Source organism: Balaenoptera ricei, chromosome 2 (genome assembly GCF_028023285.1).
Source record: "Balaenoptera ricei isolate mBalRic1 chromosome 2, mBalRic1.hap2, whole genome shotgun sequence".
Lineage (NCBI taxonomy): Eukaryota > Metazoa > Chordata > Mammalia > Artiodactyla > Balaenopteridae > Balaenoptera > Balaenoptera ricei.
In genome coordinates, this window is record NC_082640.1 from 21051899 (window position 1) to 21077486 (window position 25588).

The 25588-nt window shown below is 42.1% G+C and overlaps 1 protein-coding gene across 6 annotated transcripts in view; it reads right to left on the minus strand.

The window, feature by feature from the left end:
* Positions 1-14087: 14087 nt before the first annotated feature.
* CELF2 (CUGBP Elav-like family member 2) overlaps positions 14088-25588 on the minus strand; it is a 528392-nt gene continuing 516891 nt past the window's right edge. For all 6 annotated transcript variants that reach the window (XM_059912093.1, XM_059912095.1, XM_059912097.1 and 3 more), the window contains 3 exons: positions 22996-23139; positions 19669-19840; positions 14088-18291 (listed from right to left, as the gene is read on the minus strand). In XM_059912093.1, coding sequence (XP_059768076.1) covers positions 19713-19840; positions 22996-23139 — 272 coding nt within the window. In that variant the 3' untranslated portion in view covers positions 14088-18291; positions 19669-19712. The remainder of the gene's footprint in view (positions 18292-19668; positions 19841-22995; positions 23140-25588) is intronic.

The following is a 25588-nucleotide window of genomic DNA, read 5'->3' on the forward strand; positions in this document are numbered from 1 at the left end:
CTTCTTTATCCATTCAGCCGTTGATGTTTCCATGTCTTGTTATTGTAAATAATGCTGCTATGAACATAGGGGTGCAGATATCATTTTGAGTTAGTGTTTTCATTTCTTTTGGATATATTCTTTGAAGTGAAATTGCTGTATCATATGGTAGTTCTACGTTTAATTTTTTGAGGATCCTCCATACTGTTTTCCACATGTACCAGTTTATAGTGCACAAGGGTTCCCTTTTCTCCACATCCTCATCAAGCATTTATTATTTCTTGTTTTTTTATAATTGCCATTCCAACAGGCAGGAGTTGATATTGTGGTTTTGATTTGTGTTTCCCTAATGACTAATGATGTTTTTTCATGTACCTGTCGGCCATTCATATATTGTATTTGGAAAAATGTTCAGGCCTCTTGCCCATTTTAAAAATTGGATTATTGGTTTTTGTGCTGTTGAGTTGTATAAGTTGGTTATATATTTTGGATATTAACCCCTTATCAGATATATGGTTCACAAATGTTTTTCCCCATTCTGTAGATTGTCTTTTAATTTTGTGGATGGTTTCTTTCACTGTGCAGAAGGTTTTTAGTTTGATGTAATCCCACTTACTTATTTTTGATTTTGTTCCTTTTGCTTTAGGTGTCATATCTAAAAAATCATGATCCTTGGATCCATGATCCATGTCAAGGAGCTTTTTCTCTCTGTTTTCTTCTAGGCGTTTCGTGGTTTCAGGTCTTACATTTAAGTCTTTAATCCATTTTGAGTTAATTTTGGTGTATGGTATAAGATAGGGGTCTAGTTTCACGCTTTTACATGTGACTATCCAATTTTCCCAGCACCATTTATTGACAAGACTGTGTTTTCTCCACTGAGTATTCTTGGCTCCCTTGTCAAATATTAGTTGACTGTATATGCTTGGGTTTATTTCTGGGCTCTTGATTCTGTTCCATTTATCTATTTGTCTGTTTATATGCCAGCACCATACTGCTTTGATTACTATAGCTTTATAGGATAGCTTGGAATCAGAAAGTGTGATGCCTCCTGTTTTGTTTTTCTTCCTTAGGATGGCTTTGGCTATTCAGGGTCTTTTTAGTTCCATATAAATTTTAGGATTGTTTTTTTCTACTTCTCTAAAAAATGCCATTGGAATCTTGATAGGGTTTGCATTGACTTTGTTGATGGCTTTTGGTGGTATTGACACTTTAACAATATTAATTTTTCCATTCCATGAACATGGGATCTATATCCATTTATTTGTGTTATCTTTGATATCTTTCATCAGTGTCTCGTAGTTTTTGGATTTTAGATCTTTCACCTCCTTGGTTAAGTTTATTCCTAAGTATTTTATTGTTTCCGATGCTATCGTAAATGGAATTGTTTTATTTCTTTTTCAGATAATTTGATGTTATAGAAATGCTACATGACTTTTGCATGCTAATTTTGTATCCTGCAACTTTACCACATTTGTTGATTAGATATAACAGGTTTTTTTGGTGGAGTCTTTAGGATTTTCTAAATATAAAATCATGTTGTCTGCAAATACACACAGTTTTACTTCTTCCTTTCCAATTTTGATGCCTCATATTTTTTTTCTTGCCTGATTACTCTGGCAAGAACGTCTAGTACTAGGTTGAGTAGGAGTGGTGAGAGTGGGAATCCTTGTCTTGTTTCTGTTGTTAGAGGTAAAACTTTCAATCTTTCACCATTGACTATGATGTTAGCTATGGGATTATCATATATGGCCTTAATTATGTTGAGGTACATTCCTTCTATTCCTAATTTGTTAAGAATTTTTATCATTAATGGATGTTAAATTTTGTCAAATGCTTTTTCTACATTTATTGAGATGACCGTATGATTTTTTCTTTCATTCTAGTAATGTGGTATCACATTGATTTGTGTGTGTTGAACCATCCTTTCATCTCAGGTATAAAACCCTCTTGATCGTGGTGAATGATCCTTTTTATGTGCTTTTTGATTTGATATTATTTTATTGAGAATTTTTGCATCTATATTCATGAAGGATATTGGTGTGTTGTTTTCTGGTAGTGTCCTTTCTAGCTTTGGTATGAGGGTAATGCTGCCCTTGTAAAATGAGTTTGGGAGTGTTCCCTCCTCTTTGGTTTTTTGGAAGAGTTTGAGAAGGATTGGCTGAAGCCTTCTTTAAATGTCTGGTAAAATTCACCAGTGAAGCCATCTGGTTCTGGACTTTCTTCACTGGGGTATTTTTGATTACTGATTCAGTCTCCTTATTAGTAATTGGTCTATTCAGACTTTCTATTTCTTCCTGAATCAAACTCGTAGTTTGTATGTTTCTAAGAATTTTTCTATTTCTTCTAGGTTGGCCAGTTTGTTAGCATATAGTTGTTCATAGTAACCTCTTATGATCTTTTGTATTTTTGTGGTATCAGTTGTAATGTCTCCTTTTTCATTTCCTTTTTAAAAAAAAATTTATTTATTTTTGGCTGTGTCGGGTCTTAGTTGCGGCATGTGGCATCTTTCGTTGTGGCGCACTGGCTGTTTGTTGCGGCATGCGGGCTTCTCTCTAGTTGCAGCGTGTGGGCTCTCTAGTTGTGGCAGGTGGGCTCCAGAGTGCATGGGTTCTGTAGTTGTGGCACGTGGGCTTAGTTGCCCCACAGCATGTGGGATCTTAGTTACCCAACCAGGGATTGAACCCACGTCCCTTGCATTAGAAGGCGGATTCTTAACCGCTGGACCACCAGGGAAGTCTTGTCCTTTCTCATTTCTAATTTTCTTGCGTGGATCCTCTCTTTTTTCCTTGATTAGTCTAGTTAAAAGTTTTTCAACTTTTTTATCTTTTCAAAGAACCAATTCTTAGTTTGGTTAATCTTTTTGATTGTTTTCCTGTTATTTCATTTATTTCTGCTCTAGTCTTGATTATTTCCTTCCTTTTGCTAACTTTCGGCTCAGTTTGTTCTTCTTCTAGTTCCTTAAGGCATAGAGTTAGGTTGTTTATTTGGGATCCTTCTTGCCTCTTAATATAGGCATTTATTGCTATGAAATTCCGTTTTAGAACTGCTTTTGCTGCATCCCATAAGTTTTGATACGTTGTGTCTCTGTTTTTGTTTACCTCAAGATACTTTTTAATTTCACCTTTAATTTCTTCTTTGATCTATTGGTTGTTTAGAAGTGTTATTTAATTTCCATGTTTTTATGAAATTTTCAGTTTTCCTCTTGTTATTGATTTCTAGTTTCATACCATTGTGGTCAAGAGAAGATACTTGGTATGATTTCAGTGTTCTTGAATTTGCTAAGACTTGTTTTGTGGCCTAACATGTAGTTTATCCTAGAATATGTTCCATGTGCACTTGAGAAGAATGTGTATTCTACTTTGTAGGATGGAATGTTCTATATATGTCTGTTAGGTCCGTTTGGTCTATAGTGTTCAAATTCACTGTTTCCTTATTGATTCTCTGTCTGGATAATCTGTTCATTTTTAAGAGTAGGGTATTTAAAGTCCCCAACTATTATTGTATTGCCATACATTTTCTTTTAGCTTTTCTACAGTTTTTGCTTTATATATTTAAGTGCTCTGGTGTTGGGTGCATAAATATTTACAGTTGTTATATCTTCTTTTTTGTTGTTTGTTTAAAACACACAACCTAAGAGTTGTGAGTTTAAGGTTTTTTTAAAAAATTTATTTATTTATTTATTTTTGGCTGTGTTGGGTCTTCGTTTCTGTGCGAGGGCTTTCTCTAGTTGCGGCGAGTGGGGGCCACTCTTCATCGCGGTGCGCAGGCCTCTCACTGTCGCGGCCTCTCTCGTTGCGGAGCACAGGCTCCAGATGCGCAGGCTCAGTAGTTGTGGCTCACGGACCCAGTTGCTTCACGGCATGTGGGATCCTCCCAGACCAGGGCTCGAACCCATGTCCCCTGCATTGGCAGGCAGATTCTCAACCACTGCGCCACCAGGGAAGCCCTTGTTATATCTTTTTGATGTATTGACCCCTTTATCATTATATAATGACCTTCTTTGTCTCTCTTTACCATTTTCAGTTTAAAGTCTATTTTGTCTGATATAAGTGTAGTTACCCTTTTTTGGTTTGGTTTGGTTATGCTTTGCTTGAAATAGCTTTTTCTATCCAATCATTCTCAGTCTCTGTGTGTCTTTAAGGCTAAAGTGAGTCTCTTGTGGCAGCATATCATTGGATCTTGTTGTTTTGTTTTTTTTTTTTAAGTCCATTCAGCCATTCTGTGTCTTTTGAGTGGAGAATTTAATCCATTTACATTTAAAGTAATTATTGATAAGTAAGGACTCACTATTGCCATTTTATTAATTGTTTTCTGGTTGTTTTGTAAGTCCATTGTTCCTTGTTTCTTATCCTGCTGCCTTTTTTTGTGTTTTGATGTCTTGTGGTATCACTATGCTTTGACTTCTTTGTCACATTCTTTTGTGTAATTACTACAGGTTTTTTCGCTTATGGTTACCATGATGCTTACATAAAATCTTTAAATTATAACACCCAAATTTAAACTAGTAACATAGCTTCAATAGAATTCCTATGCTTTACACTTTTATTTCTCTCCCTCACATTTTAGGTTATTGATGTTACAGTTTACATATATTTTATATTGTGTAACTAAGAACAGATCATTGTAGTTTTGGTTATTTTTACTATTTTTTTTAACTTTTAGAGTTGTAAGTGAATTATGTACCACTCTTTCCTTATTACAAAATCTAACTTTGACTATATATTTACTATTACCAGTGAGTTTTTCACTGCCTTATGTCTTTATGATGTTAACTAGTGTTCTTTTATTTCCACTCAAGTAACTCCATTAGCATTTCTTGTAAGGCAGGTCTAGTGGTGATGAATTCCCTCAGCTTTTGTTTGTTTGGGAAAGTCTTTATCCATCCTTCATTTATGAAGGACAGTATTCTTGGTTGACAGTTTTTTTCTTTCAAAATTTTGAATATGTCATCTCATTCTCTTCTGGCCTGAAAAGTTTCTGCTAAGAAAATCTGTTGGTAGTCCTATGGGGTTCTCTTGTATGTAACTTCTTTCTTTTTTCTTGCTGCTTTAAAAAATCTTTTTTGTCTTTGACTTTTGACAATTTAATCATAATGTGTATTGGTGTAGCTCTCTTTGGGTTCACCCTGTTTGGGATCATTTGGGCCTGTTGTATCTGGATGTTTAGTTTGGAAGTTTTTAGCCATTATTGCTTTAATATACTTTCTGTCTCTTTCTCTTCTGGAATTCCCATGATGTGAATATTGTTTCTTTTCATTGTGTCCCATAAGTCCATAGGCTTTCTTCACTATTTTTCATTCTTTTTTCTTTTTGCTCTGACTGGATAATTTCAAATGTCCTATCTTCCAGGTCATTGATTCTTTCTTCTGCATGGTTGAGTCTGCTTTTGAAGCTCTCTATTGAATTCCTCAGACACTTTTTGTATTTTTCAGCTCTAGAATTTCTATTTGTTTGTTCTTTTTGATGGTTTCTCTTTCTTTGTTGAACTTCTCATTTTGTTAACTTCTTGTTTTGTTAATACATTGTTTTCCTAATTTCAGTTGTTTTTATTTTCTTGTATTTCACTAAACTTCTTTAAGGGGATTATTCTGAATTCTTTGACAATTCATAGGTCTTTATTTCTTTAAGGTCAGTTATTTGAGCTTTATTAATTTCTTTTGGTGGTGTCATATTTTCCTGATTTTTTTAATAATCCTTAATTCCTTATGTTGGTGTCTGCGCATTTGAGTAAGTGGTCTCCTCTTCCAGACTTTGCAGGTTTGCTTTGGTAGAGCTAGTTTTTATCATTAGCTCAGTGTGGGTTTTTACGCATGTCTGCTGGTAATGTCCTTGGACAGGTGGGGCCTGCTGGAAGGTCTGATTTTAGTGAGGCAACTGTTTGAACTGTGAGGTTGGGCTGAGGGGTGAGTGCCACTGGCTGAGAACAGCTGGATAGAACTGCTAGCTTGTTCCCTGTCCAACTGAGGCTGTAGGATGGGCTCTGTGGTTGCCTGGATTCTCTGGTCAGGCTTACTAAGTGGTCAGGACTGGATACTATGCTCAGCAGTAGGTGGGGCTAAGAATTAGCTTCCCTGCAGTTTGAGGACCTGAATCAGGCAAGAGTGTACACTGAATATTTCTGGTCAGGTGATGCCAAGGCTTTGCTCTGCATAGAGGGAAAGCCATGGGCTGTGCTCTTTGTTCAGGTGTCACTGTAAGAAGGGCTGTTGGCTGGGCTATGCAGCTTGCTGCGTGCTCTGGTAAGACTCTCTGGTCCAGCAGGCTGAAGGCTGTATTCAGTAATGAGTGGGGCTATGAATTAGTTTCTCTGTCTGGGCACAACAGAAGCAGCTCCAAGGCTGCTAAGGTTCTTTATGGTCTTGGTGCAAGCTAACTCATGCCCCAGGTGGTCCCCTGGCTGAACAGGGCCACTGGCTTTGTTTTTTTGTTTTGTTTTTAAAATTTATTTATTTTTGGCTGCGTTGGGTCTTTGTTGCTGCTCGCGGGCTTTCTCTAGTGGCGAGCGGGGTCTACTCTTTGTTGTGGTGAGTGTGCTTCTCATTACGGTGGCTTCTCGTTGTGGAGCAAGGGCTCTAGGCCTGCGGGCTCAGTAGTTGTGGTGCACGGGCTTAGTTGCGCCTTGGCATGCGGGATCTTCCCGCACCAGGCCTCGAACTCGTGTTCCCTGCAATGGCAGGTGGATTCTTAACCACTATGCCACTAGGGAAGTCCTGGGCCACTGGCTTTGCTTTGGGGGTGATCAGCTCTGCCTACCTGCCTCTTGGCTTAAGCATTGCTGTGTTATGCAGCAGGTTCCAGGTGTTCTTGCAGCTCTTTCTGTCACATGGGGCTGGGGGCTGTACTCTGCAGCATGTGAGCTATGACTCAGCTCTCCTGCCTGGGTGGGACTGGGTGGGCCCACTTCAGGCAATTCCCAAATTTTCCCAAACAAACTTTCTGGTGAGGGGATGCGGGGGGCAGGAGCCATCCTCCACAGCAGGTGGGGCTGACTCAGCTCTTCTGCCTGGGTGTGAGCAGACCTGCACCTTGCTGAGTTCTCTGGTCACGCTGCACCACCACCTTGGTTTTGCAGGTGAGCAAAGCCACAGGTAGGCACTACTACTTAGGTTCTGCAGGTAGGAACTTGGTCTGCCAAGGTCCAAGGGCTGGTTGCTGGAAGCCCCTCCCCACTTCTTCATCATGATCAGATTCCCCATGATTGAGCCTCACAGATTCCCATGATTCCTGTGGGGTGAAGCTAGAGTTGGGGATCCCACAAAGTGACCTATTGTGCTAGGGAGGCTGGATGTCACCCCTGGGCTGTCTTTTCTCACTGGAGGAACCGGAGGCTCTGGGAAGAGCTCTTGGCGTGGTGCTGTGCTGCTCTGGTCTGGGGGAGGGGCATGTGGTCAGCATGGGGCTGCTCCTCCTACCCTTCTGTTGCAGTTTGTCTTATCTCGGGGGTGGTGGGGAGTGGGTGCTGCAGCCTCACTCTGGTCCCAGGATTCTCTCAGTGGTCTCTTGCCCATGATAGTTGTTAGCTGTTCTTCCTGTAAAGGGGAGTGAAGTCAGGAATGACCTATGTCGCCTTCTTGGTCATGTCACTCCTATCGTATTCTTCAGTGAGAGTCCTCAGTGTTTCCTTTTTGGTTTGTTCTAGCCAATACGTGACTGGGCTGAAGGGGGTACTAGGAATAGGGGTATGTCTAGCCCTGTAGGGGAAGATGAACCTGGAATGTGGAATACACTCTCACAATGGGATGGGAAGGTGGGGGCTGGGTGGAGAGCAAGCTTGTGGGCTTGGGACCCTGGCGCTCCGGGTGGGTGGTGACTGCACCGTCAGCTCTGCAGGACATTTTCTCATGCCATAGCCCCATCCTTCATTCCCGCCGAGGCTCTGTCTCCCCTTACCAGTCCCCTCCCCGCCGCATTGTACTCTTTGATGGGAAGGCTCCCATTTGTTTCAGGTCATAGTTTTTAAAGAGGTGAGGTTACTGGATGGAACGCATTCTGTGGACTGCTAAGATTGTGCCATAGATGTCTGGGAAACACAACTCTTGAGCACACAGGGCCACTTTGCTCAGCTCTGCCCTGGGTAGAGACGGTGGTGTTGAGAAGACTTTCCCAGCTCTTCCAGCCCCATCACCCCGTGTATTTCATTCTTCTCTAGGACAGGCCTTTAAGCTTTAGCCAGGGAGACATTGTGTCTGAGTAGCACTGAGCTCAGTGAAGGACTAGAAAGTCTGAAACAGCTGCCATCTGTTTGTGGCTCTTCAGTACGTAATCCCGGGTGGGTGCTGTGGTGATACAGTGTCCACTGTGGGGAGAGAGGGTTTTGTTTGGACCATCTACCCTTGCTGGTCTGAAGGGTTTCTCCTTACTTGGCAGATATGCTAATCAAGGCAGAGTCCTGGAGGCAGGGCCATGTATTACTTTTCTTTGCACTGCCAGCCCCTACCCGGGTGCCTCGCATGGAGTGGCTGCTCAATACATGGTTTCTGAACAAATGAGTGATTAGTGGATTATGCATTGTCCTTGTGGTAGCTGTTGACAAGTTGGGACACGTTACTTGTATTCAAGTGCACTTCCTGGATGCCTGGAGCTACCTGGCCTCTGGCAGCAGCGTGGACTGTTTGCCTTCAGGGCTGTTCTGATGACTCAGTTGTACTGTACTGCTTGTGGGCTGGCCCGGCCCCGTCCTGCTCCAGGCAGTAACTTGGCAGGCTGAACAGTAGCTGCAGCTGAGAGGACGTGAAAAGGCGTTGACCTGCTTCTCAGGAGTGCCTTAGCATCCACTGCCTCTAGTCATAGTTTTCTATTGATTTGTACTCCGTTCAGTGGTCTGGTCTCTTAGATATGAAGCATATATCTAGGGACAGTCCCTAGATATAAAATATTCCTGAGAGGGTACAAAATTTAGCTTAAGAAAAGATGACAGTACTACTCAAGGTAGTTTGACCTAATTGCAGGAATGTCTTTCCACTCAGGACCCAGTAGCTGATTAGCTCTGTGGCAACAGAGCAGAACCTGCATATGTGGGACACACGAGCAGCTGCGTGTTCTTCCTCATCCCCATCTGTGCCCCCGGCCTCCCATAGTGGCTCCTGACTTCTGCCACCAGTTTCCACATCCTCATCCCATCCCATAGTCAGACTTCTCTCCACAAATATTTCCTGAGTTGTCCATTTAATAAGGAATGCTTTTCCCATCCGTAGCAAGGTCACCTGCTACATCCATCTACCCACCCATCCGTCCATCCACCGGTTCTGAACACTGACTATATGGCAGGCACTGTGTCGAGGCACTGGGGATACAGCAATGAATGAGACACAGTCACTTCCTTCAAAGAGCTCACAGTCTAGCTTGGGAGACAGATGTAAGCAACGTGTAAACACACAGCAAATAGTGAATGTCACGATGCATCGCAGACGGTGAACTATGGGAACATAGAAGTGTAGAGAGATGAGGAAAGGAGAAGGAAGGAGAGAATGATTCCAAAGACAATAAATGTATGTCACAGGGCTTAGGTAATGGTGGCCCTGTCTGAGAGTTACCCTCTTGTAAAGCAGTGGTTTTTAATCTTTTGTGCTTTTAGTAACAAAATTGTGTTTCTAAATAAAATTCTACATGGACCACCAATAAATAAAACAAGCAAAAGCAGGGCACCTTTGGTTGAACTGGGGGTGGGGCGACGTGGTCTAGAGAGCTCTCTGCTTGGCTACATCCAGGCTTCTGAGCTCTGACCCCTGCTCCTCCCAAGGTGGTCAAAGACCTATAGATTCTGGTTGCTACTGAGGACACAGCTTTGCCTTGGAAGGGCATAGAACCTACAGGCTTGTTACAGGCAAACCTCCAGGTGATTTTGTCATTCCCACATAGGACCTAAACTGGACGGCTGGGCTTTTCTTTTGGGTAAGAGATACCTAAATATAATACTTAAAGGTAGGGAGGGGTGGATTCGAGTGAGGAATCAGTTTCCTTTTCTGAGAATGGAGTTAGTTGTTGTTCCCCAAGGCTTAGGGCAGCCTAAGGGTGGGTATGCCTCTAGTGTACGGTTTCTCTCGAGGGGAGAAGCCTGTCCTGGACCTTGTTGGTGCAGAGGTCTCTGCTGGAGGAGCTGCGGTTTCTGGTCAGACCTTGTCCATAGTTGTCCAAGGAACCCAGGGAGAGCTGTGGGGCTCTCTGGGGATGGCGGAGTGCATACCTAGCAGGAGAAAGTAATAGACCAGGCCGGTGGGAGGGGAGCTTAGCCCACCATGTCGGTAGATGCGACCACTGCTACTAACTGGTTGACCTTACTGAGTACTTACAATGTGATGGATCCTCATCTCAGCGTTTTGTAAGTATTGGCTTAGTTAATCCTCATAACAACCCCTTGCAGTAGGTGTTATTCTTATGCCCGTTTTGCCAACGAGGAAGTTAAGGCACCGAGAGGTTACACGGGTGATGAGTGCAAGAGCTGGCATTCCAACGGGGGCGGTGTGGCTGCAGAGAGCGTGCCTAAGTATTGAATACTCCCCGCCTTTAACACCAGCTTCGCGATTGAGGGGTCAGCTAGCGTCTCAGAGCTGGGGAGTTTTATTTGGGGCTTTGACCAGTTGCAGAACACATACTATGTCTTATATTTTTGTATGTAATATACATATTTATATATTTTTTATTTTTAAAAACATCCTTCAGATGTGGGCAGGCAGAAGTTGGCGCCAGGCAGCTTTGCTGCCAGTAGGGAAAGGTTCAAAGAAATGGTGCATTCCCCCTAAAGCAGCTCCCGCCTGACAGCCCCTCAGCCCCTCAAGCTGTGGCTCTGAGCTGGTCTCCGAGCACGCAGCTCCTGGCTGGTGAGTTCCGGAGTGGGGGACGATGGAATCGGGGCTGCAGACCTGAGAGCGGAATATGTTGGTGTTCATCCTTTGTTCCCTGAGGCTCAGAGCTCTTCTTCCCATTATTGCCTCAGATGTGTCCTTTTTCACAGAGAGGATCCTTTCTAGCAGTGTGACTGATGCTCAAGGTAAGGCCACCAACTCTTCAGCACCCGAGCCCAGTTCATGTACACCAGTGGTTTTAACCTTTTTTAAAAAACAGAACCTCTACTCCAACCTCAAACTACATGGGCTCCAGTAAGCACGTCTATCTCGACCCTTTCATTTTGCTACCCTTGGTTATTTCTCTTATCTCTCACTTTCACTAGAAGTTTTTGGTTTGCTGACAAATATATGAGTAGGAGGTTTGGGGTGGGAGGAGGCAGAGACTGGACGAAGAATTTTGGATTATCTGGGGATTTTCATTAACCGTCTCTCTCTGTCCCTCGCTATCAGGGATGACTAAGATTTGTTTTATAAAGGATTAGGATGCCTGTGCCATTTTGCAAGTAGAAGTTTACGACTTTTTCTTCAAATCAAACATCAAGCAAGAAAAACAAATCTAACATAAAACCTCAAAGGAAAAAAATCCAACAGGAAATGCCATTCTGTTCAGACTTATGGCCTGTAGGAAAAATTTCAAAAATATTCCTTCAAAGGACCAAGCAGCAGGCCTCCCATATAAGCTTTGCAACTGTTACAGGATGTCTCTCCTCTATAGCTTTGAAATTTTACCCTTCTCATCCTGAGTGATCAAACCCCTTCTCTTGCTTTCTCTCATTTTGCAGTCCTGAATAGACCCGCCATTGCTCTCCAGCAGGGTATGGTTCTAGTGTCATCTCATTTTGGAAAAACTTTGGTGCAGACCAGCATTATTCTTGGATCTGCCTTTCTTTTTCATCCCCTTTCTTCTGAGCCTAAAGAGATCGATCACGTTTAGAAAGGCAGTTGGGTTTTCTAGGTTAGGGCAGATTCTGGACGCTTTCCAGGTGTCTTTTGGCGGCGAAGTGACTGCTCTCTTCTGCCGCCCTCAGCGCCTGGGTAGAGATTTGCCAGGGCCACCAGTAAGGGCATGATTTTCCAGATGACTCTTGCTAAAATGCACCAGGAAGAACTTCCCCCCACTCCATTTTGTTTCCAAAGTCAATTTATTGAATATTAAGTCATAAAGCCAGTGATCATAATTTTAATGAAAAATAACCTGTATCACTCAAGACAGAAAAGAACAAAAATACTCCTTAGAAACACTGCTTTGAAAAATAATCACATTAACTTTACACACAAGAATCCTTTCTTAAGCTTTATTTAAGAAATCGAGTACTATATAGTTCAATATATATAAGACACATCCAGTATTGTGTTCCTGATAGCAAGTGCATAGATTTTGTTAAGATATCATTTTCACTCGATATAAACGTTTCATGGTCACATGAAGATAATATTCCCAGTGATTTTGCCCAAGCATGAGAGGAGAAAACAGAACACAGCAGAAATAGTGAACTACAACAGAGATGAAAAACAAAAACAGCGAATTAGCAGAACAGTCGATTCCTGATAAGTGAATAAGCTGATTGTTTGGTCACAATGTTTTTATTCACTTATCAGGAACGATTCACAGTACATTAATGTTCACTGTGTTTCCTAGCCTGCCAGCTAAGAGTGCCAGCCCGAGATTGCTCGTAACTGCTGTGGGCTGTGCAGATATGTGGCTTCCATCAGCAAGGTAAACGTTGACAGGTCTGTCATTTCCCAAGGTGGTCCGTGTATGGCAAGCAGATACACCTTGCTGACACTGCAGTGGTGTTGTACAGAATCAAAAGGGTGAGTGTGAATTTAGGCAGGGACAAACTTTACAGTCTTAAGTGCTTAAGGGAACTAGCATTTTTGTCCCCTTCTTTGGAGAATTATTGTGTTGTTTTTCCAAAACAACAAAAAAATCTGGCTTTGTCTTTCCCTTCTTTTGCTTAGCATGAGTATTTTGCCTTGGTCAAATGGTGGACCTATATACTTATATGACTTAAATATTTAAAAAGTAAACACTTGCATCTTGGAAAGAATCGATCACCCTCTTTACCCTCTTCTCCCCTCCCTCACACCCTCCACCCCCCCCCCCCCAAATAATAACATAACAAGAAAGAAAAAGAAATCACACCCATAGCCGTCTTTTCCCACTAATGTAAGCAGTGGGTTTTCAGAGGCAAACTGATGAAGGCTCTGATGAGATTTAAAGCAGAAGTATTGGCAGGAAGTCAGCTCTCATCTGTGCAGGTTTAGAGCTGGTGGAAGTTACTTCACTGAGGTGTTCGGCCTATGGGGGAAAGAGCCTCCTTCCCTCCGCCTCACCCGGCCCCTCTGTTGTTGAGCCGACTGGAAAAGACAGTCTAGGGGTCAGAGGGGCTGCCGAAACCGGAGGGTGAGGAGCCTGAGCACCTGCAGGGAAAATCTCATTGGCGGCCAGAGGAAGGCTGCCGGCGCTGGGTGGCCTGAGTTGGACAGAGCTTGTGCGTCTGAAGAGTTGGAGGGAGAGATGAGACAGGGAGCAGACGTCAGTGGAATCTTGTAAGAGCACTTGGAGCAGTCAGATTCCTGAGCACAAGAGACGGGCGGAAGAGGGAGGAGGGCCTGCGGCGTCAGCTCTCGAGGGCTACAAGGAATGGTTTTCTTCTCTACTTCTCTCTTTGCTAGCTGGAGTTGGGGCGATCGTGGGGGACAAGGCTTTTTACAAAATGTGCACTCATTCAGGAAGGAGTGTGTGGGTGCCTATGGCCTTCCTGGCTTTCATTGGGAAATGGATGATATATTATGAAGACTTGGGCATGAGAAACTTTACCTCTTCCCCCTCCCATCCCACCGGACTGAGTAGAGCTTCCATTTGAGCCCTTGCGAGTATTTCTTTTCTCTTCCATTAGTTTTAATAATTAAAGCTGCTCCTGGATTCAGTTAGCTCTAAAAATAAATAATTTAAATTACTTTTCTATACATATCTATTGATTGATGGCAACGCATAGATTTAAATTTAACGCCTTTCACATCTATTCACCAGGTAAGTAAGTTTATTTTTTCTTCCCTTGAGAGCTCACCTCTTTCTTTTAAAAAATGTGACTGGTTTCTGAGAAGAGTTTGATGGTAATGAATGATATGCCTTTGGACTCATGGGTAGGCAGAAGAAACCCCAGCTCTGCTGCTTCTCTTCTGAAGGTTATGCAGCAAAGCAGAGCCATTTTTAATGAATGTTAAGAACTGCATACATATACCCAAGGGAAGGGGAGAGAGGGGCAGAGAGAAAGTGAAATATACCAGTGTGGTGAGAAGACCGGATAAGGTCTTGGCAAATCCAACTCTGTAGGTGGACCATAGAAATAAATAAGTATAAATCTTGGAAGCAGTGGTTAAAATAGGCTGTTGTACATAAATTAGAGGTGGCTGGTGTGTAGTTTCCCCCTTCCCCAAATCAGATATTCACTTAGGTGGAATCGACTGTATCTTATTACACGACATATAGAAAAAAAACATACGTGAAACAGTGAGGTGTGTAGATGTATCACCAACATATAATGACTACCAACAATACAACACTCAGAGAGAGAAACAAGTATTAGGAAAATGGTTTAATATTGGAGACAGAAGCAAAAAACTGCATCACACAATAACATACGTTACAAAAATAAGTTTGACTGTTTCAACTACACGGTTATGTTCACAATGAGGACAGAAGAATCAGAAAAAACTTTGATCTAAACAGCAAAAAAGCAAACCCCTAAAGTTTTAACTAATACATTTATCCACTTAAAGTGACTGAGTACTTCTAAATCTAATTACCTTATTGTGTAACTGCACAATACAGAATAAAAAGTGAAACTTACCGCTGTATTTTAAGACAAAATTCTAATGCTAGATATAAGCAAAGGGAAAAAAGAAATCAAGCCAAAGTTTTTAATTCTCAAAAGAAAAGCAACTTTCTTTCTATCAACCAGAAATCAAACTTGAAATCAGTCATTGTCAGGGGGCCCACTAGAGTAAGCCACAAAAATTTCCATTTTTTTTTTTAATCTCCAGTATAAAAAGTTCCACTGGTACAAAATGCATAAGTACAATCAGTTGTAGAAATAGGAAAGCCTGCGTATTTTTTTTTTGGCTCAAATTCCATCAATCAACAAAATCCAAATGCATCAATAAAACAGAAACAATACTCAAATGGTCTTACAGTTTTCCACTAGGTTGCATTAACTTTGGCTTTTCTCAGACAATATTTAAAAACTATTTTGTAATTCTAAACAAAATGATATTATTAATCTACAAACAACAATTCTCACAGCACAAAAAAACACAAATACATTTTTTTTGTATGACATTATTCAAAAAGGTAATGAAACTACAGGTTTTTTTAAAATTTTATTTCTTCTTGTTAATTAGCACTTAAGATAATAAAAACAGAAACAGTAAAATGAGTCCAGAGTAGCACAAGCCAAAGAACTATAACCCCTATGGTGAAAGAAAGATGAACTTGTTACGCCTTTGAGGACTGCCATTTGATCGCAATTCTCTAATTTAGTTTAAAAATGACTATTGTCTACACTTGATTTTAAAAAAAGCAGTTTCCCTGTGTGTTTGTTTTTTCTTCTGGCACAGGCCCTTCGCACCCTTGCAGCTTTTTCCTTTTGATATTAAAAGAGAAAGTGAAGAAAAGGACAACTTGTCTTTGAGGAGGGTTATCTTTTTAGCAATGAAACATGCCCCCCCCCCCCCACAAAAAAAAGGACTTTCCCTGTAACAGTACAGTCTTGGTTGCCTGCAGAATAAACACTCAGCTCTAAGTGCCCACCCTGAGCCTCTTGTCAAGTGCATTCAGCTCCTCTGGGGGAGATGCAGGCAGCGGGAGGAGGGCACTGGAGCGCTTCTGGCTTCAGTGAAGAAATGGGAAAAAATGGTTTAAGAAGATTTATGTATACTTGATAAGAGGTTCTGAATGAGACAGTCTAGGAAGTTCAAATGGTGTTGTCTTATGTTCTTATGGACGTATCTGTGTACCACCATATTATCATCTACACGAGAGACAGACAAGTGCGATAACCTCTGTTATTCAGCTGCTTGCTGCAGGAAGTACAAAATAGCCCTCGAAGGATGAAGGAAGGCCCCAGCAGTAGTAAACACGTGTGAGGATAATACAGATCATTTCATTGTAAGTGCATGTGCTATAAGAAGGAAACTTTTTTTTTTTTTTTTTTTGCATCATTAGAGGCTAGTCCTTTCCATCCCAGGGCTATCGCATCCACACACAATATTAAACCAAACAGGGTGGTGAGCGGGAAAAGGAGGAAGGAAATGGAGCCAGCAGTTTCTGAACTCCATTAGAGAGACAAAGAAGCTTCCAGAAAGGCAGGAGTGTGTTTGTTTTGGGACTGTGGGGATGACTTTGGGGTTTGTCTGTCAGGACAGCAAGAGACCTGCTCACATGAAGTGAACATCAAAGAAATATGGAGCTTTAGAAAGTGGCAGCAGGAACGGGTGCTAGGTATTTGGTCAGTAACTGTGATGAAGAACTGAGTTTGCCTTTGATGGTCAGTCCCCTTTAGATGCATTCAATTCAAAAGAAACAAAAAGGCAGGGAAAAGGACTGTCAACTTCTAACTCCAGACACCTTGCTTATTCAGAGGTATCCACTGCACAATGGCTGATAAGAAACATTAATTTGGGAATATGTAAGAAACAAAACCAAAAATCCCTCAAAAGACTACCCCATCATCACAAAGCCGTTTAACTGGAAGGTATATGAAATTATTCTAAACTGGAACATACCGCTAACCTGATCTCAAAAGCATATTGAATTTAAGGTTTATTTAGGTGCTTGACTATCTACTGTTCCCCTCAGAAGGTTTATCCAGTAAACTCTTTTTAAAGTGTATTTTTTTCCTTCCTTTTGGCTCTCAACCAAAGGATAATAGTAGTAAAGACAGAAACAACTCAAAGATATAAGCAGAAAAAAAATCCAAATTAGAAACACCCCAAAACAAACGAAAATGATGACAGCATAAAAAGTTAACATTCCAGATAGCGCTGGGTAGAAAGGGTTAAAAGTTCAAAACTTTCTCACCTTAGAGGTTTCCATATATCATGAAGAAAATACATTGTGAGGTTGCCGTCACAGCATTGATGTGCAGAGTGGTTAAAAAAGTGAGACATGGGCACTTATACAATGTCTTACAAAAAACATCATAGAGAAATAACAAACAATAACAATTTCAGGCAACAAGACCACAGGATAGCAAGTTAACAAACTTTTTAACCTCTTTTTTTTGTTGTTTTTTGTTTTTTAAATATTAGGGATTTATACAAAACACATAATAAAATACCCATGTTATCAAATTACTTCTCACAAGAAACACACTGAAGCTCTAGGAAGGAAGTACCTTTGGAATTTGGCACTATATATTTTCACTTTTTTTCTTTAAAAGAAAAAAAAAAATCACATTTTGCTGAACACAAACACATCTAAATAGTCCACAAAAAAAAAAAAAAAATGACATCAATGCTTTACAAGCCAACACAAAACTTACTCTGGAATAGGTTTTCTTTTTTCCCTCACATGAAATTTTTTGTAAGCAAACAACTTTTTTTTGAAATTCTTTTTTGTTTTAAGTAAACCAATTCTAAACTTGTCTTATCAACAAAGAACATTAAGACCATAAGACTCATGATGAAACCACAACTTAATTCACAGAAGCACCAACGTAACACAGTTTACAGTAACCTTTCTCCTGTACATTGAAACAGTATAAAATATAGGTAATTTCATGTGCATTAAACCATGGATTGTCTAACTGTGAGTCAGTTCAGCAAAAGGTGACACAAATAGGTAGCATTTGCCCCAAAACAGGGTAAATATTTTTCTTATACTAATCTACAAAAAGTGGTTCTATATATATATCTTAATGAGAAAGTGAGCCACCTAAAATGGCCTTATCAAAAAACTTTACACTGCCTGAAAAATGTAAAAACTATTACAGACCTCTAGAGACTTAAAATCAGACAGTTTTTTTCTCAAACTGTTTTTGGAAGTAGTCTGTTAGAAACCAACATTCTGTGTCCCTGGACACATATTGCTATTGTTACCAGTGACCGGGAAGAATGCCAATCCCTGTATAATACTTTCAAGTCTGTTTTATGAAAAGAAAAAAAAAAAAAAAAAAAAAGAAACATTTTTGCCACAGGTTTTTTCCTATTATTAATTTGTGTAATAATAAATTTCAGTCTTGCATGAATGCAGCAATGTTTTTCACATTGACTTCCCAGAATTCATAGCTAGATGAGGTCACATGCAAATTTCAAAGGTCAAACTAGATCAAAGGTCAGTAGGAGAACCAAATATGATGTGAGGTCAGAAAGACATCAGAAACAATGACGGGACGATGAAACTTTTTTTTGAGACGCCACAGGGACATGCTAGGCAAACGGTGAACTAACGGGCATGAAGATGTCTAGGGAGAAAACAGGGAGAGTAAAAAGTTACACAGAATCTACGCAGCAGCAACAAAATCACTCTTCAGGGTGCAGGAGAAAAACTAATGCAAATCTTAGGTCATTAGGGAGTCTACGAGCCATCCACGTAATTTGCATTTCTTACACTCTTTATCCACAGCACAAAGGAACCCAAGAGAATCCATCCGGAGAGGGAGAGGGGATGGATTCTGGGTGTTTTGGGGTGAGGGGCTGGCAAGGGATGGGGGGGAGAGGGTCCAGTTTCAACGAATGTAACAGATGGGGAAAGTCAGACGACTGAACTGTAAACTAGATAATGGCAGTTACGAACAAAATCATCAGACAGATACAGACACCGAGAGGATAAAGCATGGACTTGAGGCCTAGGGTTCAACGGTGAAAAAAAGCCCATTCCTAGAACGATTCCTCTAGAGACTACTTCAGAAGGATCTGGCTAGCACAGAGAGCTGCTCTTTAGGTACCCAATAAGTTAACAATAGGCAATAAATAACTTCCATTATTTCTGAGGCAGTAAAAATTTTGTACAAAAATAGAAATGCTTTTTTTACAAATAAAATTTACAGGCCTGTGGCTTTCTTTTTATGTAGTATTTATGTATTACTTATTTATTATTAAATTTATCTTTCAAGAAACATCAAGTATTTTCACTCATTTTTAATTTTTAAACCCTGTAGCTTTAAGAAACAGATCTCTAAATCTTTTTTTACATTAATCCTTTCTAAAAACTAAAATAAAACAATAACAAAATAGACAACCAGTGTAATAATCTGACCAATAAATGTCATGTTTCTTTGAACCCTAAAATAAAATCCTACTTATTAAAACAAACCAAATGTAGTGGAAAGACATTTTGTATTGTTTTTAAGTGCTTCTCCTGGCTTTTCTCTCGCGCTAGGCCACCGCCTTACCCTCAATGAACAGCTGGCGCCCCTCTGCGGGGTGGGCGCGGGCAGGAGGGGTGAATTCTCCAGGCAGTGCTCTGGGGCACGGGGTGGGGGAGGGGGAAAGGGGGTGAGTCTCAGAGTTAGAATTGCACGTTAGCCTTTCTTTGCCTTTTAAGTTCTTAAGATGTCATTTATTGTGTATGTGTTTTTCTTTAAAAAAGCAAAAAACAAAAAACAAAAAAGGTAAAAGGAGATTCAAAATTGCAAAACAAAGGAGAATACAGTGGCACAAGTGGAGGAGGAGTTTACTCGATAGAAACAAGGTAGCCGAGTTTATGGCGAACTGGGTAGGGGGCCGGGAGGGGGTAATGGAGGCCTTATTGTAAAAATAACCGTCTCTCTTGGTAAAAGTTGGCAATGTGGTCCTCCTCTGCCTTTCCTGTTGAGCCCAGGCTGGCTCGTGGGACTTACCCTAAGAAAGCTAAAATAAGAGCAGGGAGCCTCTGGGGTTAGGATCAGTAAGGTTTGCTGTCGTTTTTGGAGCGCTTCAGCTGGACCTTCAAGCGTTTCATGCCAATCTGAAAGCCATTCATAGCCTGGATAGCAGCTTGCGCAGACACGGGATTGTCGTAGCTAACAAAACCTGGAAGACACAAGCGGAAGGAGGGCGGGAATCAAGATGGAGAGGCAGGGGAGCAAAGGAGCGTGGCTGCAGATGCTAAGTGACACGTGCCCAGCCTGCGGCCTCGGGTCAGCTCTACTCAGTTCACGGACTGCAGGTCACGTTTTAGGGGCAACACTGGAAACATCCACTCAGAAGCAGTGGAGAAGCTGGCTGGACCGGTAACTTGCTATCAGGAGAACAAAACCCCTCCGCAGAAAGCTAAAAATCTCAAACATTGAGTCAATTTAGTCTGTTTACTGATTTCAGTCAAACCTGTTTGTGTTTCAAGTCCCTTAGAATCCGGAAAGAGCCTCCAGTACATCAGTAAGTGCTGCTCCTAGAAGCAGTGGTATAAATATTCTAGGTCTCCAAGGGCCCCCAGAGGCTCACATGCCCCAACCAGGCGAGGTTTAAAAGCAGGATGATTAAGGGAAGGGCTGGATAACCGGTATGCTGCCCAAGACCCTGACGGTTTCCATCCCAGGTTCTCCATGTATGCAGGACGGGCTCAGCTGGTGAGTTAGCGCGAATAAATTTCTACTTGGTTTTTACCACTTGGAGCTGTTACTGAGAGGAACCTAGGGGCCCAGGGGAAATGCTGTGCCGTTCTCCTTATCTCAACTTCCATTTTCAAAGCTCCAGTGAATTCAGCGGAATGGAAATTGCTACCTTGTATCCCCGGCTGTCCTGGAGAATAAACAGTCTAAAACAGCTCAGGGCTTCACAGCCATCCTGACATACTTCCCACCACCTTTCTCTGTGCCAACACTCAGACGCCTCTGACGACCACCCAGGCTCTGCCAAAACCCAGCAACAGAATTCTGACCACATAGTTTTGTTTCAGCACTGGGGGTGGGGGTTACATGCAAAAGTTTCTTTAGTTAATGCTAGTGCAAAAGTATTGTCCCTACTTACTTTTGTTGTTGAAAGGAAGTTATACTGATTGGATTTCAGCTCTGACCATCCACTGTTCAGAAGGTCTTATACCAAGTTCTCCATCTTTCTACTATTAAAGTATAAAGCCAAGGAGAACATTCCTTTACAAATTAGAGGAGGAAGAAAGGGACATAAATATACCTTTAGCAGAGTTCTCAGCTGATAAAAATAGGCATACAGTATAAGCAGAATAGCTTCTCATAGGCTGCCTGTATGCAAAATGGTGGTTTAAATTTTTATTAAATTTAAATTCCCAATAAATGTGATCTTGAATCTAAGATTTTTGCTGATTTTCTCCTTTCCTCCTAGGTCTTATCCAGAGGTAGCAAGATGATTGAAGAATGGAAATGGGTCAAGGGCAAAGTGGATAACAAAACCTGGCCAAGAGCTTAGGCTGAAGAATGGGGTACCATGTTATGACTAGCAAACCTGGGACCCCAAGAAGTTAGGCTGTCTGACCGAGACACCTACCTATGGGATGTTACAGCTTTTTAATAAAAACTGAAAAAACATAGTGCATAACACTAAATACAATTGTCTGATGCATTATTATGAACACAGTGGTTAAGTAGTTTGGGGGCTGATATAATCTCTTTTCAAGACATTAAATATTTTCTCAAAATCAAACCATGAACTACAATCCTTTTTCTAATCTCCAAATAAGCTCAGGACATTGTTTAGCGATGAGGACTGTAAATGTCTGGCTTGAAGCCTTGTTCAGGGAAGCTCCCAATGGGGAGCTCTTACTGAGACGTGCACACACCCTGTATAACAACTTACTTTCCATTTCACTCTCTCATGAACCATTACAAGGGCGTTTATATACCTGTAATGGGTTCAGGCTAACAGCCTTTCCACTTGGATAAAAATAGTGACTTGAAATGGCTGACACGCTAAAATTCCCCCAACAACAGAGGCTTCAGACCTTCCTGGGTGACAGCACAGAAATCAGAAGGACGTTCCGCGAGTGGAGTTTCAGAAGCCAGAGCACTCTCCTCCTTAGACTGGCCGCCCATCGCCGGTCAGCTGAGCGCCAAGTCAGAGTTTGTGCCTCTGCAAGAGCCGTCCTCACCTTTCCTTTGATGCTTTCCTTTTCACCGTGCACACTTCTATTTGTTTTCCTCTGCCCACATCTGTTCTCCTTTGTTTTGTGCTACTCTTAGCACCTATGACCAATGTGAGTCATTAAATCGGAGGAGTGATTAAAGCAAATGTTACATCTCAAACTGGGCCAGAACTTGCCAAGTGAGAAATATATACTCTGAACATTCTAGCCTCTAAACTACCTTGGGGAACACAAGGGTTCAAAAAATAAAACAAGAACTAGATTTAATGAATGTTCTCCTCCTCTGTAAAACACTAGGGCATGCAGTGAGCCTGCCATACTCTCTCAGGGAGCAAAAACAGCCCAGGGAGCCAGAGTCCAGGCTGCCTGACGAAGGAGACCGTGACAGCTCGGGCCACCGAGGAGCTGGGATGTCCAGTGTTCTGAGAACACCTGCATCTCCCGTGCTCTCCACCCACTCAGGCAGCCACTGCAGATCCCAGCATCCCAGCACACCGCAGCACTTCATGTCACCATGAGCTAAACCAGCCACCGTCCCCTGGGCTCGCGGAGCTGCAATGTTGGGCGTGGCCTGAGCACACCCCTACTGTGAAGGAGTGCGCGTTGATTAGTGTGTTTTTATGTACATCCAGATGCTGAACAATAAGCCCCCAATACAGTGTGCTGCCTACACCCACAGGGTCTGAGTCCCAGTGGACCTGGAAGGGTATGGAGTTTGCGGCAAAGTGTCTGCAGTGGCATCCTGTGTCAGGAGTCTCAACTACACTACAGTCTGTAAATTACTTCCATCCGGTGAAGCCTGTGGTTCAAACTGGGGGGCCCGAAGAGACTGCTGCTGGTCAACAATGAAAGGGGATTAAGTTATAGGTAGTAAGACCCTTGAGTACAGTATCGAGCATTACCTACTATATGGACATTTAATTTCCCAGATCTTTCCTTTTTCCCAGGTCTTTTCTCTCTCTTTGATGAGATGACTTGGCCCAGCCTGCTTACATGGATCCAGACAGCCTGGAACCGCCACACACACTGAAGGCCCTATCCTGGCGTCTAAAATACTGGCCATTATGTGTTCCTTCCCATGACTCCTTACTGGCAGTGCACTGTGTATTCTAGCTGGGTTTCTTTTGCATACCAAAGCACTTGCTCAGATTGGTCTGTTTGTCAATGAAGACTTTAGCAGAGATAACATTTCCAAAAGGCATGAACATCTGCAGGATGTCCTGGTCTCCAAACTCCTGTGGAAGGTGGTAAATAAAGAGGTTTGCACCCTCTGGACCTAAAGAGGGAAAAAAAAAAAAATCAGAGTAAGGTATTCTGCACTTCTTAATTCCCAAAGCCTCTTCTTAGGAATGCTTTAACAACAGATGGGCTAAGCACGTGGCTTTCTCTCATACGGAAAGAGATGGATACAAGTCCAGTGCTGGTATGTCTTTTAGGACAGGAGTCGTCCTTCACATTTTCCTGACTTCCAAAGAGACACCAGTTAAGAATGGCTTCCTTTTCATCGATAATCTGTGGGTCACATTTGCTTACTGCGCGTGAGCACGTATCTTCAGTCTTCCTGGGCGTGAAGGCGGCAGACGAGGGGTAGAGTGGGGCAGGAGAATGCAGGCGTGGGTTTTCCCCACGTGGCCATGTTTTATAGTACATAGTATATATTCTCTCTTGGATACAGTGTCCTGTGTATTCTAAGCAAATTGCAGCAATTTAGAAGTAATGAATGTAGCAGTAATGCTGCTTGGATTTCTCAATCATTTACCTAATTATCCATCCAGTTCTGATTTGGCAGATCTCTTAACACACAGTCTAATAATCATCTTTCTTAGAAATGACTGGCAATGAGTCAAGGCAGGAAAAAGTAGGTGCTAGAGTTTCACAACTGTGCTCGGAATTACACCACTGGGAATTAGCCTTGCAAATTGAGCGCCTGAGGTGCACAAGCTGGTCAGAGACTAAGCGAAGCCTGGTTCTTCGCTCTTCACCATCACTTCCAGAAATACAAGGAACAAGGACAGAGTAGGGGCGATCTTAGCTACACCGGACAGTCTTAAGTTCCTTTCCATTTCATTCTCCCATCTCTCCAGCCACCTGCAGAAGAACTAGCTGCAGCTTAAAGGAAGCAGAAAGGAGGGAATCCCAATGATTACAGCAGGTAATCACCTTCTAATATGTCACAGGCGAGAATGCTTTCCAGGTCAGAGGGTGCTTGGGGGAGTTGCAGATCCTTCCCCAGATGGTTCTGGGGAGGCCTCAGGGCTGGATGCCTCTAGGATGTTCTGGGCATGGTGTCTGGGAGGGAAGGGAGCTCATAAAACTGGCGAAGTTCCCGGGACCTTGACTGACTTTCACAGGAGAGGAACCAGGACTGCCTGCTCCACTGGGAAGCCCCAGGGGACAAGGTGCCCTGGGTTCCCAGGGGCTGGGGGGAGAGTGTCTGTTTGTATGGGCCGAAGAGAAAGAGAACTGGGGTAGAAAGAACTTCGTAAAAATAAAAGGGATAAACATCTTTGCAAAGAAAAGTCAAACCAAATTTCTTGCCACACACACAAACAATCATAAAAGAAAAAAGTATTCTAATGAATGGGACTTTTCACAAGGAAATCTTCTTGAGGCAAATTCCTGAAGCCACAGAGATGAAGCATTTCTTTCTTATTTAAGTGTTAACATGGCCACTTTAATTTTCTGTATTGCTCACAATTTCCAGGGGCATAGCCATGTTCCAGTGCAAGAGACACAGTTTGTATGTAAAGGGGCACAATTACAGGGTTAGGTCCCCCGATGTTTCTTTGTTTAAAAAAAAAAAAAAAACTCTTAAAAAGTCAAAACTTAATATAAATAGATGCAAAACCACAACACTGGAGGTGGGTGTTCTGAGGGCCACTACGCATGTGTGTCCCCTGCAGTTTGTCTATCAGGCAGATCTGGTACTGCCCAGACTGGATATGCCTTCTAAATAGAAGGTCCAAATGCACAAATGAGGATTAATGGGGCCCAATCGGAATTGTGAAGTCATCTCACCTCCTGAAGCCTGGGGGGAAAATGCAATTTTAATGCACTATGACAGATTACTGGCTATGCCTGGATAGTCCTGGCCTTCTCGAATGCAGTGCATTCTGAACGTATCCAGGCCAGATAGGGGACTAAGAAAACGGGAAGAAGGTAAACCCAAGGAGGCTGTCTTTTTCCTCATCACCAAGAAATACTTGGATTTTGCAAACTGCCAAAGTCATTAACACTAAAATGAGAAAAAAGTGACTTGGTATGGAAAACCTCTTAATATTCAGTGAAGGAGGCTACTGCCGTAGACACCAAGGGTAAAGAAACAATTTTTTGAGGGTTCAACCTAGGTATCTTCCTTCCGTCTCCCTTCAGTAAAAACCTGCTGACCAACCACACGTTCCTCAGACCTCTAGTATACGTGACTAACTTGCTAGAGCTCGTTCAGTTGTATCTTTGGTCCCAGTTGGCTGGGTGTTCATGTTCCGATTTCTCATAGGGCACCTGATATAGCAGAAAGCACTGGGGGTGTCTGTATCAGACCGCCAGTTGGGATCTGGAGGCTCTACCTAATTCTGTGTGTGTGACATGCCTCCTGCAAACAGAGGGAGATGGGAAGGGTGTGAAAGAGCTCAGAGGATATTTAGGAATGGCAGGAAACATGGTCAGCTTGCCTGAATTTAGATCTGTAGGGGTGCCATAACCCTTCAGAAGATTTAGCTGGGGAA